Source organism: Eptatretus burgeri, chromosome 6 (genome assembly GCF_056783735.1).
Source record: "Eptatretus burgeri isolate ZD-2024b chromosome 6, Ebu_testis_v1, whole genome shotgun sequence".
NCBI lineage: Eukaryota > Metazoa > Chordata > Myxini > Myxiniformes > Myxinidae > Eptatretus > Eptatretus burgeri.
Window position 1 is genome coordinate 42,426,640 of NC_140966.1, and position 21,605 is coordinate 42,448,244.

Here is a 21,605-nt window from a genome sequence, read left to right on the forward strand (position 1 = left end):
CCTTGACTGATTGTTCAGTTGATGATTCTGTGCTTGGGGTTCACAGATCAGAACGTCCCCCATTAAACACACACACACACACACACACACACACACACACACACACACACACACACACACACACACACACACACACACACACCTATTATTGTGACAGGTGTGGTGGCAATCCATACTCTGACAGGACCAAATGCTCTGCAAAACGCAACAAGTGTCAGAAATGCGATATTTTTGGACATTTTGGAAAAGTGCTGGAAATTCAGAGCCACAGGGATGACAACATCCAATTCAGCCATTCATCAAGTGGTGCCGGTCGCGGGTACCACTCGGGTTCACCCGGACAGCACACTGCGTATTCAGATCGACCTCTCAGATTTTGATGACGACCCCCTCGGACAAGTGACTTTTCTGCCCGATACTGAAGCGAAAGTCACGGTAATTGTTCCTACACATCTGAAGCTGCTGGATATCGACATAGATAATCTGGACGATGTACGTGGTGATGTGAGAGTTACCAGTGCAGATCTGATGGGAAAATCTTCACAATGTCTTTATTTAGCTCGAAAAGCGAAATAAAGTCAAAGTGGTCGAAAAGCTAAATAAAGTGAAATTTATTCAAAGCTAAATAAAGTCAAAATTCTTATCAAAGCAGACATCTCTCTGGCTGTTATCAGAGAACCACCTCAGCACCGTCGAGTCTGGCATTTCACTCAGGCTGACTGGCAGGGTCTCCAAGCAGACATCAAACTTCCTGCTTCATTCCTTGCTCCTTCAACTTCTCCTCGTATTCCAACCTATTTTTTCCCTTTTGTCGTTCAGTTTCAAATTCATACTCTTTCAGTTTTTTATTCCACTGTCTCTCTTGTTCCTCGTTCTGCAATCTCATCGTTTCCTTTAATTGACGGATTTCTTTCTCCTGTCTCATTCCTTGTTCTTTGTATTTCCTATTCCACTGTCTCTCTTCTCTTTTTATCTTCCGTTCTAGGCTTTCTCTTTCCTGATTGCCTGTTCTTATCTCTTCCTTCAATTGTTCCAACTCCCCATCGTGTTCACATTTTTTCTCTTCCAACTGTATTTCCCGCACTCTCCCCTCCAGTTCTTTGAACCGCCTTGCTTCCTCCAATAATTTTTCCATTAGTTGTTTTACTTCCAAGTCGTGCTCCTTTTGTTTCTTTTTGAGCTCGGTTTTCCATTCTTCCTCCCATTGTTTCCTATCCTGGGAGATACCAATCTGCTGTTCCTCTATTCTTTTGTTCAGTTTGCTCTTCGCATATTCCAACTGACGGGTATAAAACACTACCAAATTCTTTTTCCCACATAGTTTGTCGACTCTATTGGCCAAGTCATGTTTTTGCCACCGAATTCGTTCCAGTAAATCGTCCAATCGCTGTGTCCCCCCGTACACATAATTTTTCTGAAGCTCGTCTGCGTGCCGTTGTGACTCGTCCACTCCACGTTGCACCTCCTCGATATATTCTTCATAACGCTTCACCTTTTCCAAGACATCCCCCAATTGTGCCTGAAGCCTGCCAATGCTCGCATAGTCATCCTCCCATGCCTGCCATGGAACATGCCGTGACCACGTGACTGGAAGCTCACGCCTCGTGCTGTGCCGTTAGTTGTGCTATTAATATCAGCCCGCTGCGTGCTGCGCTGAGGTGCGATCGTGCTGCCATTGTGCGACTCCGTTTGCCGGCAAAGTTCGTGCTCAAGCCGCTCCCACTGACCACAGTTAGTGGTGGGGTTATAATTATAAAAAGAACCGACCTGGGCCATGGATCCTACATTTCTACACATATACATTTCTACCCCCGGCACCCGCTCGCCTTGAGACTCCATCTTATTTCTCGTAAGGGGTTAATTTTAATTGCTCGTAATTTGGAGGGAATCTGGGGTCGCTGCTCTCACCCCTGGACCGATTCCCCGTGAATTTAGCTGGAGACAGGAGAGTTTGTTTTCCCGCTCTCTGACACCAGTGTTGCGAAGAGGGGGATAGGTTTGTGTCCCACGACCTGACACCAGTGTTGCGAATTCGCGCCCGCCGGCGTGCGATCGTCCACGTGACTCGAATCGCGGCACGTCGCCCACCGGACGGACAATTATGTCGTGACCCTCTCGGACTAACGCCGGGAGCTAGTCACGGGTGGGCCTTTCGGCTTCACCACAATCGTGCCAATCGGCCACCCGCGTGGGATAGGGTTGTTCGCCAAACTCGATCTACCTAAGTACCCACGCGGATGGTAAACCGGGCGATCGCACCTCGCCGCAGGTCAACTCCGGACACGGGCCGCTTAAGCGGTCCGTTCCGTGCTATCGGGATAACCGAGCGGTGTTATCGTCGGCCTCGACGGTTCCGGTGAATTATCAGGCGATTCAAACCCACGACGAACCCGTTACGTGAAGCAAGATGGAGATTCAACAAAGGGAAGGACGCAGCGAAACGGGGAACAAGTTCACACAAGCACTTTTATTCCGCGGCACACGGAGAGCACACATATACAGCCAAACAGAATGCACATATATCAAATGCAACAAAACAAACAATGACGCAGAGATACTACCGACTAAGACCGACACACGGCAACACTTAAACAGTTTTACTTCACCAGACTGGCGCCGACACACATTTACTCAAAAGCAAAGGAAAGAAGCCACCCTCATAGGCAAGGGGGCAGACGGGCCCGTAGGCCAATGTGTGCACGGGACCTGAAGGAGCTGTCAGGCCCACGAGACCAAGGGGGTCCTACCCGCGTCTTCGTGATGAGCCGCAAATGTGGCTGCGCGGCGGTGCCCCGACTTCGTGCTCCTTCGCGGGTTTCGTTGGCACCGCTTGGAGTGGGGTGGGAACAGGGCCCCCTTTTCGCACTATCTCAGCGCGGGGGAAAATGGGGGGGGCGGGGAATTGTTGATGCCCTGGGGGAAGGAGAATGGTTGGCTGGCTTGGGTCCCACAACGAGCGATCCCACCGCGACCTCGTCGCCGACCGCCGTCTTCCCTGCCTCAGACCCGAGCTCCTTGGACTCTTCCCCCAATTCTCCTCAGCCGACTGCAGAAAACCACCTTGACGCCTTCGCCTCCCGACTCCACTCCGCTCTCCAACCTGACTTGACTACCTCGCAACAACTCCAACCAAAAAAACTAACTCTCTGCGCAACAACTCTTCTCATTCGCCTCGCGCTCGCCGTTTTATAGGCCGGCAGGAGAAAACAATATGCAAATTTCCGGATCAGGATCTCCTCGAGGGCGGAGCCACGCTCGCCGATTGGACGGAGGAAAAGGGGCGTGAATCTCCCCTGATCCTAGAATTTGCATATCTCGATTCCAGACAGACGTGCCTGGAGGCGGGGCCAAGCCGCCCCGCGCTTCCTCATTGGACGGATCAGAAGTGGGCGTGTAGCATTCCTGATCCGAATTCTCCTCGGATAGGCCGCTATTTGCACTCGCGGCTCGGCGCATATCTTGTACGAGCCCAGGACAGCCCGACGCTCGGTGCTCACAGGTGGTGCGGGAATGGCCGTAGAAGGAGAGAGGTGAAGGTGGTGGAGGGTTTCCGGCGGTGGCCGATGGCCATGGTGCCATTTGGAATGGCGGTGATGCGATGTTTGCGGGAGCGAGTTGTGAAGGTAAAGGTCATGGCTGTTGGCGTTGTTGTTGTTGTCTGACGGTTGGAGCGTGGTTGGTTCAAAATAAAGATAGAACAGAAAAACGGCTATCTCAAAGCATCGCAGGCGAATGAATCACATTTATTCCCTCTAAACAACGGGTTTGGGGCTAACTACACATGTACTTAAGAGATATCTCACCTACGGGACATGAATGGTGGTTTGCGAATTTCCACAGCCGTAACTATATATATATATATATATATATATATATATATATATATATATATATATTTTATCGTGGTGTTTCATGGAAAACACCGAAGAGAAGTAAAAAATTATTATAAACCACAAACACGAATGATTTACCTTTTTAAACAGTCGGTCGTGATGTTTAACACTAAACTGAAAGAAATTTGGAGGAATCCCAACACCCTTGATGCATTCTCTTCTTATCTCGTCCACCACAGAATAACGGACCAGAATCAAGATCTACTGTTATTTTTATACCCCAAGTAACAAGACCCATGCTGCCGCTAATGGAGGGAGTGGGTGATCGAGTGAGTTAAATGAACACACGGCTCGATGTAATGTCAGTCATCAGTGTCCCAACTTATCACACTGAACATTTTAAAATCTTGTTGTCATTGGTGTAAAAAATTTGAAAGACAAAAGACACGTGGTGGTTATCAACCACGGGACATGTGGTTTTCACCGGCAGAGATTAATTGGAGGAAAAAAAAATAAAACGTATACACCTTCAGGTATGAAGAGAAACGATGAGAAGGGGGCGTGGCCATGGTCCATTGTGACGTGTGCAGAAGATAATCCTTGAATGAATTGATTATATTTTTGGTGATCACATTAGAATGTCCCCGATCTCACATACACAAACACACACACAATTATGTGTCGAAGTTAAGCCTTGACCGATTGCACAGTTGATGATTTTGTGTTTGGGGTTCAGAGATCAGAACGTCCCCATTACACACACACACACGCACACACGCACACACGCACACACGCACACACGCACACACGCACACACGCACACACACACACACACACACACACACACACACACACACACACACACACACACGCATGCCAACAAACAAAATTATGTGTGGACGTTGAGCCGCGACTGCCCAGTTGATGATTTTGTGTTTGGGGTTCACAGATCAGAATGTCCGCCATTGCACAGACACACACACAAATAAGAATTTCGTTTTTTCGGTGACCTTGACCTTTGACCGAGATTCACCAAAAACGACAAGTGTCTAAGTTGGACCATGGCCGACGTCTGTACCCAGTTTGGTCATGATCGCTGAAATAGTGTGGCTGCTACAGGGTAAACAAACACACAAATGAAATTGCTCGTTGAGCAAGGAATTGCTGGACTAACTTTTTCTTTCTCCATGATCTCTGAAAAAACAAAAACCTGGAAATCAATTTGGTTCTTATAAGTCGATAGTGCTACTGTTTAATGAGTTATAGCACTTTGTTTGGTCATGATCATAACTTGGAAGTCAATCGGATTTGAAATGGCGTTTTTATCGCAATTTGAAAGTTTTGACCCGACCCCCCTGGCATTCGACCCCCGACCGCTAAGAAGGGTGTTGGGTGTGACACCCCAATGAGACATATGGTTGGATGCAGTATTGGAAGATGCACATTTTGGATTGGGTTTGAAGTCGATACGACCATTTTAGCGGACGTTATTGCGAAAATAAGTATTTCGGTTTTTCGGTGACCTTGACCTTTGATCTAGATTCACCAAAAACGACAAGTGTCTAAGTTGGACCATGGCCGATGTCTGTACCCAGTTTGGTCATGATCGCTGAAACGGTGTGGCTGCTACAGGGTAAACAAACACACAAACAAACAGACAGACAGACACACAGACACAGAATAACATATACAACCGACCAACATAATTGCTGAAATCTGAAGGATTCCGGCAATTAATAAACACAAACAAGAAAGAAAACAAACAAACAGAGTGAAAACTGAATACGTCCTTTCAGCACACGTCATCCCCAGGTGCCTTCAGCATCCATGCTAATGTCCATGCTAATTTTCGGTTTTCTCTGCAACTACTTAACCGATTGACATAAAATTTTCACCATTGGTGCAACTACTCATGTAGAATGTTTCTATGGTAATTATGACGTCATGGGTCATGAGGTGTGGCAGGCATGTTGGAAAAAATGGACAAACTTTGTACCTCTGTATCTCCGTAACTGCTCATGAAAAAATTAAAACTTGAAACTTGCCACATGTGAAGTACTTCCTATGGTAAACAAGTGTGATTTTTTTTGATGATGTCATTTTTTGATGATGAACATTACTCGCGCATAAATTGCTTCCACCGAAGAGCACAGGGGAAGTACAGCACGCACACAATATTCTTTGAATGTGCCTTATTTTCTTTCATCTGACCTTTTCCACAAGCCATGGAATGGCCCTTCTTTTCTATTGTTTGGCATTTTCTACAAACTATGCAATGTCCCTTCTTTCCTATAGTTTGCCACATGGCACATACCACATAAAAGGGGCCTTTTTATGCCCCTGGCATTTTTATCAAGATGGCTCAACATGTGTTGTGTGGGATAAGGTAGCTTTTCATCCTTGTTTTCCCATCTTAAATCTGCACACGAATCTCTCCTTAATGTCATGCGTATCGTGCAGTCCATTAGCATATGCGCACCAATTCCCCAAATGAATCAGGTGAGATCAGATATGGGAGCATGCGCCAGAGCAGCACATCGCTGCGTATACTTTCCGCCGGTACTCCAGGGGCCTCCGCCTGGCCATCCCCCAGGCAGATGCCTGGCCCATCTCCATCTCCTTGAGATGCCGATCAACCTGCTGCAACCATGAGACATGTGGTCGGCCCATTGTCCTCCTCCACTCACGAGGCTCCCTCGCTGAGATAATCTGATGAGCAGGATCAGTGTTAGAAAAATGAGCCACATGTCCATACAGAAGCAGCTGACACTCCCAGACTATGCAGGTAACAAATCTCATTTGAGTCCCTCTCAGCAACTGCTAGTTGGACACAAAGTCCGACCAGTGATAGCCAAGGATTCTCCGAAGAGACCTGGTGCCAAAGGAATTAAGTCTCCATCTCAGATCCCTGGTCAGAGTCCAAGTCCCACATCCATAGAGCAAGACTGGAAGCACCAAGGACCTGAGGACTTGGACTCTCGTCCTCCTGCACAGGTACCGGCAGCGCCACACCCCATGATCCAGTGAATTGATGACTCCCCAGGCCTGGCCCAGATGTCTATTGACCTCAAGATCACAGCCAGCAGAGACACAAATATCACTGCCAAGGTAAGTCAATCTCTCTGTGACCACAACTTCCTCATCACAAACAGGGGCAGATAAGATAGCAGCATCCGATATGTCATTGAAAGCCTGGATCTTAGTTTTGACACAGGAAACCCGTAATCCCAGCAGCTCTGACTCTTCATTCAGCAACTCAAGTGCCCACAAAAGGATCTCCAGTCTCTGCAAAGTTGACTGCATCATCTGCAAAATCAAGGTCAGAGATCTTGACATTCCCAAATGATGTACAGCAGCTTGATGTCTCCAACATCATCCCCAGAATCCAGTCCCGACAACTGCTGAAAAGTGTAGGAACCAATATACACCTCTGACAAACTCCAGCAGCAACTGGAAATAAGTCGGAGATGGTATCACCACATCTCACAGCACTCTCAATACCACAGTATAGTTCAGATATCAGATTGATCAGTTTTGGTGGCACCCCACGAAGACTAAGAATCCTCCAGAGGACATCCCGATTCACTGAATCGAACGCTTCACAGAGATTAACCTAGGCTGCAAGCAGCCCCTGCCAAAACTCTCGTCTGCATTCGGTGAGGACCCAAAGAGCAAGGATACGGTCAATCGTTGACCTCTTTGGTGTAAAGCCTGACTGCTCTGGACGCTGGTGCTCAAGCAGATGATGGCAAACCCTATCAAGAATTTTCCGAGTAAAGACCTTGCCCGACACTGAGAGCAGCATAACCCCTCAGTAGTTGTTGCAGTCTTGGCGATCACCCTTCCCTATCCAGAGAGGGGTAACAAGGCCCTTTTTCCAATCAGTTGGGATAATGCCTGTGTTCCAGGCATAGCACATAACTGCATGCAATGACATGAGTACATCATTTCCACCAGCCTTGAGAAGTTCAGCATGGATACCACAGATCACAGGAGCTTTACCCCCATTTCAACTGGATCACTGCAGTCTGTGTTTCCACAAATGAAGGAGGATGACAGTTGATTGGAGGGTCAGCAATTGGGATATTAACAGTACTGACATCCAACTCAACAGCTGGTGGATCAGCCTGGTACAAGCTCTGAAAGTAACCGGCCCGACGGGTCTTCAGTTCGGACTCCTCTGTCAAGGGGCCATCACCCTCCGCTCGAAATGCAGTACACCGAGGGACAGGCTTGGAGGAACGCAATGCGTGAATTCCCCTGTAAGCAGGATGAGACTCACCTGACCACAGGTGATGTTCCACCCCCTCACACATACCTCGCACATAGGCCTCCTTGTCCACCCTCAGCGCACATACAGTTTCATGCCTCAACTCCCTGAACAGCTCAGCTCTGCCATTAAGCCTGGCCCTGTCACTCCGGTCAATGGTATCCAGTGTCCCTCGAGACACAAAATTCTTCTTTTTTGTCCTTTGGTGAGTTTCAAGACATCCACCTGCAACATCAAGGACGGTGGTCTTGAAGGCACTCCACAACTCTTCAGAATTCCCAAAAGTACCCAGCCTCCCCAAATCCCCACTCAGCCTGTTCACAAACTCCTCAGCTACCCTCTCATCCTTGAGTTTGCCAACATCCAGCCTCAGCTGGGATGGTACCATTCTCCCAGATTTAAGGTGCAACTTAAGATTTGCTACAACAAGCCAGTGGTCATTATTGAGGAACTGAGCACTCCGGTAGACCCTGCCGTTCTGGGTCATCCTCCAGCGACCATCAACGAGGACATGGTCAATCTCCTTTGCCACACTGCCAGCGTTGGAATACCAAGTCCAGAGATGAGCTTGTGGGCGCTGAAACCATGAACCAGCCACCCTAAGTCTTTCTTGCAAAGTCAAGGAACTTAGTGCTATTCATGTTCACAGATCCAGACCCATGGAGACCAACACACGTCTCATAACCGTCCCTATCAGTTCCAGTCGATGCATTGAAATCCCCCAAGACTAGAAGTGTATCTCCGCTGCGGCATTGATCAACCACAGACTGGAGCGTGGCGTTGAATGCATCCTTCACGGTGAGATCACTCGCCTCAGTCGGAGCATAACCAGAGACCAGGGAAATGACACCTAAGGAGTGACGAATCCTTAGTCTCATAATACGCTCGTTGACCGGTGTTACCTCAATTGTCATTGGGGTCAGCTTATTGGACACAGCAACAGCAACTCCTTTGGAATGGTAACAATCAGAGTGACCAGACCAATGGTAGGTGTCACCACCCACCATGATCTCACCACTATCCGGTCGCCGAACCTCAGAGAGTGCTGCAATACCGATGTCCAATTGCTTGAGCTCAGATGATAACAGATACAGGTGATCATCCTCTCTTAGGGATAGGACATTCCAGGCACCCACCCGAAAGGACCGCCTCAGGTTAACCCAAGGAGACCGCCGTCTGGTGGACGACACCTCAGCACCACCCTGACACACACTACCGCAATCTGACCCGGGAAGGTTATCTCGTGGTTTTCCTCCTATAATCAAAGAGTGAGGTAAAAAAAAAATAATTGCGTATTTTGTGTACAACCCCATGGAGAATGACATCTATGAACTAATAAACATTATTAACAGTAACATTCAAATGTCCCATAAAGGAGGAAAAAAAAGCTGAAATAAAGATTACAAAATGATGATAATTATCAGAAAAGCCAAAGATAAACAGAAAATGGCCCAAAAGGGAAGGGATAAAGTCATAAATACAAATGGCACAAAAAGATGGAAGAAGAAGACTTTCTGGAGCCAGGAAAGAAATGGAAGAAGAAGACTTTATGGAAAGCCAGGAAAGAAATGGAAGAAGAAGAAGACTTCATGAGAAGCCAGCAAAGAAATGGAAGAAGAAGAAGACTTCATGAGAAGCCAGTAAAGATATGGAAGAAGAAGAAGACTTCATGAGAAGCCAGTAAAGATATGGAAGAAGAAGAAGACTTCATGAGAAGCCAGTAAAGATATGGAAGAAGAAGAAGACTTTATGAGAAGCCAGGAACAAAATGGAAGAAGAAGAAGACTTCATGAGAAGCCAGCAAAGAAATGGAAGAAGAAGAAGACTTCATGAGAAGCCAGTAAAGAAATGGAAGAAGAAGAAGACTTTATGAGAAGCCAGGAACAAAATGGAAGAAGAAGAAGACTTCATGAGAAGCCAGGAAAGAAATGCAAGAAGAAGAAGACTTCATGAGAAGCCAGGAAGGAAAGGGTGGAAGAAGAAGAAGAAGAAGAAGTTATCGGTGGTGAGGAAAGGAATAATACGTCAAGGAAGAAGAAGAAGACATTTGAAGGAGAAGAAAATCGAATGAAAAAATAAGAGAAGACGACGAAAGAAAATTAATAAGCAAAGGAAAAGGAAGAGTAATATAGAAAATGATACGAAGAATTACAAGTTGAAGAAAAAAAATCTCCATCGCCGAGTGTTCAGTCCGCCACGTATCTCGGTTCCATCTTCATTCGAGCACCATGAACGTCTTCCGTCTCGCTGGTGATCTGTGCCACCTCTTGGCGATCATCATCCTGCTCATAAAGATGTGGAGATCGAGGTTGTGCGCCGGTGTGTTGGCCATGAATGTTTTAATGGTGAAGGATTCTTGGTTCAGAGTGATCATCACTGTAACCGAAACAAAGTTTTCGTGCAAATGCTGTTGTGGGGCGAAGGTTCGTCCAGGTTAAAAAAATTTAAACATTATTTTAAACTCAACAGGAGGACGACGTGCCTTGTCAAAAATATCATTGATAATCACTACGTCATGAATTATATTTAATCAGTTTTGTACGTCATAAAAAAACACGACCTTTTCCAAGAAATGCAATTCGTTCCATTATTATTATCATTATTAATAATAATATTAATATAATTATTGCATCTTACTTTGTCAGCGCAGCAAATGTCTGAAATTTGGAAACGCAGATTAATTTGTTGTTGTTGTTTTTTCTCTTATATTCTTCCTTCTCCTCCACTTCTTCTTCTTCTTCCTCCACTTCTTCTTCATCCTGCTCCTCCACTTCTTCCTCTTCCTTTGCTTTCACTTCTTCTTCTTCCTCTTCTTTCACTTCTTCTTCTTCTTCTTCCTCTTCTTTCACTTCTTCTTTCACTTCTTCTTCTTCTTCTTCTTCTTCTTCTTCTTCTTCTTCTTCTTTCCATCGTTTGCTTATGCCTTGCTTTATGGATTTCCTTACGCGATTACTATAACGACGGATCATAGATTTGAGACAAGATATAGGTGATCATATTTTCACTTTGCATGATCCTCACTACAAGATGGTGCATCGCTAATACACTTACCTTTGACTTTGGACTGGGTTCAATTCTTGCCACAGCTATAAACTGTTTGGATTAATACTTCACAGGCAGGGTGTTGCTTGGCAAAATGTCGTCCCTCGGATGGACGTTAAGCCAGTATCTCACTGGGCTGCGACAGCTCGCGACTAGTTGGAGACACAAAATTGCGATAAAACAGCGATAATTTTCACTTGGAATCACACTGAATTTATACTAAAACACATTTGCGTATGTCTCACGAATATCGCACGAATGTGCCACGAACTCCCGGCGAAATTAGGGATGAACTTCGCCTGGAGTTCGCATACATGTCGCACGATGTTCGCGCGACGTTCAGGTGACAAAACTGAGATTTTTTTGGCACAGTGTGTGACCGCCACGCGACCATCGCGCAAATGTTGTGCAACAGTCGCACGACAGCTGTGCGTGACAATTAAGAAATCGGGACCACAAATATATATATATATATATATATATATATATATATATATATATATATATATATATATATATATATATATATATATATATATATATATACACAAGGCCTCTCCTTTCCAGCAATCATATTGTCATCAGACGTCAAGCGAGATGGGCCGGAGTGAAGAAGTGCAGAACCTGCTGGATGAGGACCAGGCCGACATGCTGAAGGCTGCAGCATGTCTCCTTGCTGCTGCTACGGTCAAGAAGGCCTAGTCCAAAGCCAGAGAAAGGAGGGCCAGAAGAGAAAGAAGAAAGAAGTGTGTTTGGGTGAGAGAATGGCTCTTGAAGAGACACAAGTATGGCATGTATGAGAAGCTCATGAAGCACCTTGGAGAGGGGGATGTCAAGTCCTTCAGGAACTTTGTCAGAATGGACCCAGAGATGTTCAACCACATGGTGGAAGAACTCACCCCTCGGCTTGAGAAGAAAACAACCAGCTTTAGAAAGCCTCTGTCCCCTGGACTCAAGCTGGCCATCACTCTAAGAAGGTATCTAGCCACTGGGGATTCTTACAAGTCGCTGGTTTATGGGTTCTGGGTTGCCCCAAACACCCTCGTCATTGTTGTGCCAGAGGTGTGCCAAGCCATCTACGACCACTACTAAGAGACAGCCTTCAAGTGTCCCACAACAGAAGAGGAGTGGAAGGAGGTGGCTCAGGGCTTCTCAGACAAGTGGAACTTCCATCACTGCTGTGGTTGCATAGATGGCAAGCATGTGAGGATACAACCTCCACCTCACTCTGGCAGTCTGTACTACAACTACAAAGGCTTCTTCTCCATCATTATACTGGCCCTGGTGGATGCCAACTACAAGTTTATGTATGTGGATGTGGGTGCCTATGGTGCTGACTCTGATGCTGGAATCTTCAGAGAGTGTGGACTGTACCATGCTCTGGAGCAGAACAAAGCTGGTCTGCCAGCAAGTCAACCCCTGCTAGATGGTGACACTGATATCCCCTACTTCCTTGTTGGTGATGACGCATTTGCCCTCAGAAGCTGGATGATGAAGCCACACTCCAAGAGAGAAATGCCAGCAGCAGATCTCATCTTCAACTACAGGTTGTCCAGGACCCGTAGGATTGTGGAGAATGCTTTTGGCATCTTGGCCAACAGGTATGTACACATATATTTAGCATTTCATGGTAACTCTGTGACTTTGCAAGTTTGTTAACACTGATGTGACTTCAACTTTCAATTGATATTTGGTCAGTGATTTTTTTTTTCTAATAATGCAATGACTTTACTATGTTTTCAGGTTCAGGTGTCTCCATTCATGCATGATGCAGAGACCTCAGACTGTCGCTAAGATTGTCTTGGCAGCCTGTGCCCTACACAACTTGTTGGCTGACCAGAATCCTGCCAGAATTTAACAAGCAGCAGACAGAGAGGACCCAACGACACATGAAATGCAACCAGGGGAATGGAGACAGCAACACCAGGAGAACCGTCTTCATGCAACCCAGAGGCAATCAGGCAACACAGGAACAGCAGTTGGGAAACGAGTAAGAGAGTACCTGACTGAGTACTACAATGGTGTGGGAGCTGTGCCTTGGCAGAACAGGATGGTGGGATTACAGGAGAATGCTGACCAAGCCTGATTGTTCAAAGTGTCACAGTTTTGTCGCGCTCTCAGGGGTCCCAGGACAGATTATCATTTTTTTTCTCCAATCAGTCACAATTTAGTTTCATAGGTCGCCAATCCCTCACAAAGTTGTCTCACATTTGTCGCACCTTCTGACTCACGGAAACTAAATTGAGACCGGTTCGAGACAACCGCGACGACTCTGTGACTCTTTTGAGAGAAAATTTGTCGCACAAATTTTTTGAACATGTTCAAAATTCAAGCAACACGTCCTGTGACTCGCGCGAGCAAATTGAGAACCATCGCGAACGTTTCCAGACATTTTGGAGAGTCCTGTTCGCATTTTGTCGAGAGCTGTCACAGCCCAGTGAGATACCGGCTTTAAACTGGGTGTCATTCCTGTCTGCTAGCATTACTGAGTGGATGTCAAAGATTCCAGAAGACAGCAATAGTCTTTCACGACGAGGAGGGAAGTTATCGCTGCTGTTTCGACCTAGCTCTTGGGTCGAGGGCTCGGGGTACCGCCTATTGCTCCGGAGGTCCTCATTGATGTTCTCGGAACACTAATACGTACCCCGTGTGCGGTCGCCCTGTATCAGCAGTGAGATGTGACCGAGCAACGTTAACATCCTAATGCTGATGCCAATTCACACCCCCTCCCCCCACTCTTCAACACACAGTATCGTATGCAAATCCAATAATGCAATAGAAAATTCAAAAACGGAGAAATAAATGTAAATGTTTTACTCAGGACAATAGATACAGGGTATACCACCTAACAATGAATAGACCATGTTACAAAAAAAAGGAATATAATAAAAAACTAGCTGGGAGGCGACGATGGTTCGCGGGCATTATTGAACAATGCCACGATAGGTACAATTGAGTTAGTGGAAGCTTTTGAGGAAGCCCGACCGTAAAAACCTATCTGTTCCATCAAAATTGACCAAATCAAATCGGATTTTTTATGTTGTACTTATGGACATGACGCACAGCTTCTAGGAAATGAAATTGTGAGAAAAAAAATCGAGAATAAATAAATAAATAAAAAGTTAAAGTGGGCGTGGGATGCCCCTCATACAAAAAGACACAACTAGACCATGATATCTAGCTTGTGTCCAAGTTTCATCAAAATCACATCAAACGTCACGGAGCTATGCTCGAGAGAGTCACAAACAGCCAGACAGACAGACACACAGACACAACGAAAATAGTGGTCACTGCTGGCGCCCGCGAACCAATATTCAGTGATAATAATGACGAAATTCAAGGATAGACAGGCACCAAGACAAAATGGACGAGGCAGACAATTCCACGGCCCACCAGGTATCCCGAGCTAATCCCAAGGAGGGAGCAAAAATAACAAAAGAATATTTGCCAAGATATAAAGAAAATAATGTGTAAAGGAGAAAGGTGGGGAGGGAAGAAGAAGATTCCTGTCACCCCCCCCCCCCCCCCCCCCGTGAGCGCAACACTGTCACCCTGAACAAATACAAATTCAAATTCCTGTCACTTTCAGTCCAATATCTAGCCTGGCCAGTTAGTTCGTGAAACACTTGGGCCATAAACATTCCTGTCCACCCCACAATGAGATGGGAGGAATGGGAGGCCATCAAAGAAGTGGTGATAGTATTGTTGTGGGAATGATATTTAGAGGTTAATAAAACTGTTTAGTAGAACAATAGTTATTTCTTACCATTTAGTTCGATAAACATGACACTATGTGTTGCATATGTTCAGTTATATGTTTGTTTTTGTGCTGTTGTCCTCCCCTATTCAAACATCTGGCTGTATGTTTTTATTGACCTTTTCCTCTGTTTATGTGTCTTCATAAAGTGCACACGAGAGCTTTGCAGCTCAAGCCATGAGAATGTGCAGGTGTAGCAAATCTGTACTGAAGAAGCCAGCATTAGCCTCACCATGGGGGCTCAAGAGGCCAGATCGGCAGTTATCACATGTATGTTTGCCAGTTGGTGATGCAGCTCATGCAGGAAGGTGGTTGACCATCACAGTGGCTCTGAAAGGTAGACAAAAAAAGCTGAAATAGCAACTGTACACTGTAGGAGACGCAGCTATTTGGAGGAACGGCTGTCATGCAGAAGGGAGGAGAACACCTGAGTCACCGAGTGTGCCAGAGCTATGAACATTTATCTCCCCAAAGAAAAGAGGGCTTTGAGGGGAGCGACGGTAACACCAGATTGCACCAAGATCTGCTGACACGTTGAATTCTTCTCCAGGACTTCTGCACAGCTTGCCTGTGGCCTCTGGGTTTGAAAGTGACCTCTTGACATTGTTTTTGTGTTCCTTGAACTGTGTTCTTGTCAAGTGAATGAACAGGTTCTGAGATAAGTACTGTTAAGAAATCTGCGTCACTTGGGATCGCATTGTGGGTAATTTGGGGGAATATTGTTTGTTTATTGACTATTTGCTCTGGCTTTTATTTTGATTGCAATTCATGAACTGTTACTCCTGCCCGGCCTCTATTCTTGCTGTATGAGTGGTTGACTTCTCACAATTGGTGCCCTTATGGTACATAATTGGGTTAAAGCAAGTAGCGCTCAGTAAAGTAGTATATAATGCGTCATAACCAGCCGCTCGGTTATATATCTGACTGGCGCACTGTGTGAGCATGTAACCCTTGGTCGGCTTCGTGCCGTTTGGCGAGGTATCAGCGCTAGAAGCCGATAACCCTGGTTTGGGGCATCGAACCTGAATGGCGGCCATGGCCGGTTGACAGCTCACGTGATACCGGTCATTCCCGGACCAGTCGCATAGCTATAACAGTGTAATTTATGTTGGCCATTGAATCATGCCAATCATTGTAGCCAAGCACACTCCTTTGTTCTTTAGCGTGAAAACCTTGCAGAAAGGAATTTCATGATTTCTTTGTATTTTGTTATTTTCAGGAATTTCAGGGAAAAGTCAGATATTGTTCTTCTTGGTGTTCATCACCCGGTACTTGGATCTTTTCACAGTTTTCATCTCTCTCTACAACTCGTGTATGAAGGTAAAAGCGTTGGGTACTGCACTGTTCCAAATATGCATTCGTATCCACGAGGGGATTTATTACTTTAATTCTGTCATTGATTGATGTTACCTTGTATGTTGTAGGATTTCATGTAAGGTTTTAGTTTTGCATTGATAGAGTTTTATATGAGGATGGGGTGTTGTGTGATGTCATTATCCCATCCAAGTGAAGCGAAAAGCAGGGTTAAGAAGCAATTGGTTCATGTCTGTTTGTCTGTCTGTCAGTCCATCGGTCCATCTGTCTACGCGATGACAAATGTTGGTTTATGATTGAGGGACAACCTTATTTCAGCTAAATGTTGTGTTTTGAACATGAATCGGAAAACAAAGCTGTACTTTTACAGTACTTTGGCTCTGAATTCATCCCGATCGTGCGTGTGCAGCGAGGAGTGAGATTTTTTTTTTTAAACTCTGTGTGTCTACCTGGCAGTAAAACAAAATTGAAAATCATTCCAAATGGGAAACTTACTGTTTTAAGGATTTCATAAAGGACACAAACAACAGACATGAACAACAAATGTAATGTGGTAAATAAGGTGGTGTAAAAGGTGCTGCATCAACAGTGCAAACTTCCGGATTTTTTTAATACGAACTTTAAAATCACTATTATTTCAATTGAATTATATACTCGAACACTGTGTGGGATAAGGTGTTCTATTAACTATTTAGTTGTATTATGGAATTGTTTTCCGCTTTGTCACCATAGTTATTTTAAAATTGGAAAAAGACATAATTCTGCAGAAGAGAGCTGAAAGTTTGACGTTGCCAAGTTATAAGAGAGTTAAGTGTTTAGTTGTGGATGATTCAATCAGACTCGGTGGCATAATAATTTGAGTGTGTGCTCTAAGTCTGGGAGGCTGGTGGTTCTAACCCCAGCCGAATCATGCCAAAGATTTAAAAAATGGTTTGTGATGCTTGCTCGCTTTGATGCTCAGCATTGAAAAGGATAGAGCACAGACAAACCTGAGGTTGGCAACCACTGCGCAGACTTTATCAGCCTAATGGCTGACCGCCTCATGCATTGAAGTTCCTAGCAAAGAACTCGTATTTATTCGTTCTGGTGTTTTGTCCAACAGCAAGGATTACTTTAGGTGGTTTGACTTGCCTTCCCAGTGGTAGGCTGCATATTTTCACTTCATGTCTTGCCTGTGGCCTCTGGGTTGACAGCCCATGTATGTCCTTCCTCTCCGTGCAATTAATGTATAGTGGTGCTGTAAAATTAAACTGGAATTTGGCCAGGGTGCTGGCGAGAACTTTCCTACTCTTCCCGACAGACACGGTGGGATCTTTAATGTCCACTAATGCTGACAATTTATGGTGGGTTAAGATTCAAACCAAGATTAGACAGCACAGAGATTAGATAAGCATGAGTAATCCATATATAATGGAACAAGTGTTTGTAATTATGTATGTATGTATGTATGTATGTATGTATGTATGTATGTCTGCTCTTCACCCATTGGATAGACAGCTGACTTGACGCCACCCACAACTGCAACCTGAAATACTCAACCTAAAGTACCCCGAGGACCCAAAATACCCATAAGACCTCGAGTACCCTTAAAGACCCCAAAGACCCAAAAAACCCTGAGGATCCAAAAGACCCCGAACACCCAGGGGATCCAAAAGACCAAACAGACCCAAAAGCCCAGCGGGACTATCTGGGACCGATAGAAATTCTGCACATTGTAAAATGTGACCTCAGGTCCCCAACCCCCTCCCCACTTCCTGCCCCCCCCCACACACACACAGAATTCCAAGTCCTCAACCCCAATTCTGTCCCCTCTCTGCTCCCCTCTCCCAACCTAACTCTGTCATCCCCTCCCCCTTTCTTCATCAAGTCCTCAACTTTTGAAACCATAAATACTCAACCCCCACCCAACCTCAAGTTGGCGTTCCCAGGAAGCGAGAAACTGAACCGCTGAAGGGAGTGCAGGTCGGACGCGTGATCGGATCGGAGTTGGGGAACCCATTGGCGTAGTCCGACTCTGCCATGGCCATCCACCCCCCACCGGCCACCTCCAACCAGGGCCAGGACAGATGGGCCAAATTGACGTCCCATTGGGATCCATAGGCGAGCAAAGCCCAGGCCCTCCTGGTTTGGCGGCCAGTGATGCGTCTGCACTTTGGTGATGCTGGGCTCCCCACGAGGCACGAGCCCAGGGTCACCTGTTTGGTGAGGAGCATATACGGGAGTAAACTACGGGATCTGGCCCACGCAGCACAATTGAGGTTTTGAGTCACGAGGTCCCAGGTTGCAGGCCTGAGCACCACCCACCCGTGAAGGTCTTTGCTGTACTCCGCTCTCGAGTCGAAGCCTTGTGCTGACCAACTCTTTTGTGGTGAATGCCTGGGCCCAATGGCCAGAGGACGCTTCATGCCGGCACACTGCGAGACTGTCGGGGGCAGCTCTTGCTCTCGCATTTCCGAATAGTCCAGTTTGCTGTCAAATCTGGGCTGTCGTGCTCTACAGGGGACCGCTGGTGTGTTGGCCATTGGCTCCCAGCGCAACGAGAGAACCTCATCGAGGAGTATCTCATAATGCGCTGATCGGAGGAGCTCGCCCACTGAGAAGCGGCTGCCCGTGGGGGTGACCCCCTCCGTGTCGGCTCGCTCCACTGATGGAGACAGTCCGCGACCGGGTCATCCCGGCAGATTCAGAGAGGCTGCGGGGCTCGTGAACCGTGTTCGTCTGAGTGCCCTACGGCTCGTCTCGCAGATTTTGTTGCGGACTGTGCCCACCGGAGTTGTATGATGTTGATTAGCCAGGACAGTGAGAGGCTCATTCACCACTAGGCCACTTTTCCATCTGTGGTCCGAGGCCATAAAACCCCGACCAGTGTCCTCCATTCCAGAAGTGGAAGCCCTTCGGAGACCCCAAACCAAACGGCCTTTCAAAGGTCTAGAGGAAGGATGTTAGTCGCAGAGCTCAAGTCTGCTGAAAGGATGACATGGGGAGCGCAGGCAGGGGCATCGACTGTATAGCACCGCCATGATCACCCTTTGACACCTGCGCCAGCACGCAGTCCTTGTTTGGGGGGGGGGGGTCGGGCTAGGACCTGCGTGCGACAAGTATGCAGGCCTGCAAAAGGGCTCGTGGGGATCGTGCCATGACAGGCTTTCCAGCCCAGTTCGGGAAGTGTGATTGCCTCGGCCCTTGGTGCATCAAAGTCAAGCTCCAGAAGGACCTGGTCACTCATTCTGGTGGCCAGAACATAGGCTTGCCAATCAGACAAATAAACACCCTCTGGTGGGTCATTGTTCTATTCTGTAGAGGCACTCGGATCAAGACGCATCACGACCTCATTCAAGTAGGTGGCGAGGTCACCTTGCCCCCGGATTTCTCCTGGCAAGAGTCCGAGTTCAGAGCAAATGGATGCGGCTGAATGGCATCGCATTCCGTGACACCCACCAGCATGCAAACTTCCCCCTCTCTCTCTCCCACCCCTCTCCCCCCCTTCCTTTTCTTCCTCACTCCTCTCTTAGTCTTCCCCTTCACAAAGCAACTGGTGATATTTACTAATGTGATTGTAATTTGCATAAAGTTGACTCAAAGTCCATTCTCATACACCAGGTGGTCTACCTGTCCTGCTCCATTGCAACACTCTGGCTCATCTACCACACATTCAGTACCTCTTACGATGCTGCCAACGATACCTTCCGTATTGAGGTTTTGATCGTGCCTCTTGGAGGTCTTGCGGTACTTGTCAACCATTCCTTCACACTCCTTGAGGTAACGATCTCAAAAAGTCCCGAATTCCTGACTAATTTTTAACTTTACATTTTGTGTTTGTACAGCATTGGTTCGGTTATAGTGTAGGGATTTGACTTGCCTTAATGAAAAAAAAAAACACACACATTCCTAGTAGCACATCCTTTATAGACATACTTGCATTCTAATGATATGTTCTTTATAGGGGTGCTCGCATACTAATGATCAATAATTTGTAACCCTTCCCTTATCAAACCCACAGATTTTGTGGACCTTCTCTATATATCTGGAGGCTGTCGCTATCCTGCCACAATTATTTATGGTCAGCAAGACTGGTGAGGCAGAGACAATCACCAGTCATTACTTGTTTGCCCTGGGTCTCTACCGTGCTCTCTACCTGGCCAACTGGGTCTGGCGCTACCACAACGAAGGATTCTACGATCCGATCGCCATTATGGCTGGTGTAGTTCAGACCGTCCTTTACTGTGACTTCTTTTATCTCTACATTACCAAAGGTAATTGACTCGCTTCTTGTGTGATGTCAAGAGCACAGGCTTGTGAGAAACAATATTGATGGTTTTCAGTTTATGAAAGAAAATTCTGCTTGTATAGGAACAACCTGGCTCTCTGCCATAAGCATTACCTTTCTTTTACATGTTGAAGGCTCATGATGAAGCTGCAACACAAATCACGCACAAACATGAGACAACACCTTGTGGGGATCATGTCATGATGCAGGCTTTCCAACCCCGTTCGGGAAGTGTGATTGCTTCAGCCCTTAGGGTGCGTTGAAGTCTAGCTCCAGAGGGATCTGGATGCGCATCCTGGTGGCCAGAACGTAGGCTTTCCAATCGGCCAAATAAACACCCTCTGGTGGGTCCTTGTTCCACTCTGCAGAGGCACTCGGATCAACACGCATCATCACCTCATTTAAGTAGGTGGCAAAGTCACCTTGCCCCCTGGATTTCTCCAGGCAAGACCCCTCGGTTGGAGCAAACTCATCCGTTTTGAAGTGATGTAACTCTGCCTACCGCGAACGGAGACGCTATATTTGTGACGTTACTTCTCTATCCACACTCAGTGGGTCAATTTGAATAAATTTCCTGCCCAAGAGATGCCAAATTACAGGGTTTATCATGCTCTATACTTTAAATGCTGAATGTCAAGCAAGGAAGTAAAACGTACCATCATTAAAATCTCTGGTATGACCCGACCAGGGTCAGAATCAAACGACCAACCTCCCAGACTCAGAGTGGATGCTTGAACCATTATGTTACTAAATATGGTGGATTATATATACATATATATATATATATATATATATATATGTTCTACCATATTTTGTAACATAATGGAAAGAGCATCCACTCTGAGTCTGAGAGGTTGGTGGTTTGATTCTGACCCTGGTCGGGTCATGCCAGAAACTTTAAAAATGGTACGTTTTACTTCCTTGCTTGACATTCAGCATGTAAAGTATAGAGCATGGATAAAGTGTGTGTGTGTGTGTGTGTGTGTGTGTGTGTGTGTGTGTGTGTGTGTGTGTGTGTGTGTGTGTGTGTGTCCATCCATTGGGACCATACTCTCTGCAGAGTGTTGGTGCTGCCCTAGCAGTCTCCTTGGCTATTGGGCACAATCCTGAAAAGGTTGCCAC

The 21,605-nt window shown here is 46.3% G+C and overlaps 1 protein-coding gene across 2 annotated transcripts in view; it reads left to right on the forward strand.

The window, feature by feature from the left end:
- Window positions 1-10,105: 10,105 nt before the first annotated feature.
- Window positions 10,106-21,605, forward strand: part of LOC147024640 (ER lumen protein-retaining receptor 2-like) — a 49,979-nt gene continuing 38,479 nt past the window's right edge. The window contains exons 1-4 of one of the 2 annotated variants that reach the window (XM_085884732.1): window positions 10,106-10,422; window positions 16,122-16,222; window positions 19,817-19,975; window positions 20,217-20,469. In XM_085884732.1, coding sequence (XP_085740858.1) covers window positions 10,332-10,422; window positions 16,122-16,222; window positions 19,817-19,975; window positions 20,217-20,469 — 604 coding nt within the window. In that variant the 5' untranslated portion in view covers window positions 10,106-10,331. Of the gene's footprint in view, window positions 10,423-12,890; window positions 13,136-16,121; window positions 16,223-19,816; window positions 19,976-20,216; window positions 20,470-21,605 lie in introns of those variants that run through there. The other variant, XM_085884733.1, reaches the window with a different exon arrangement.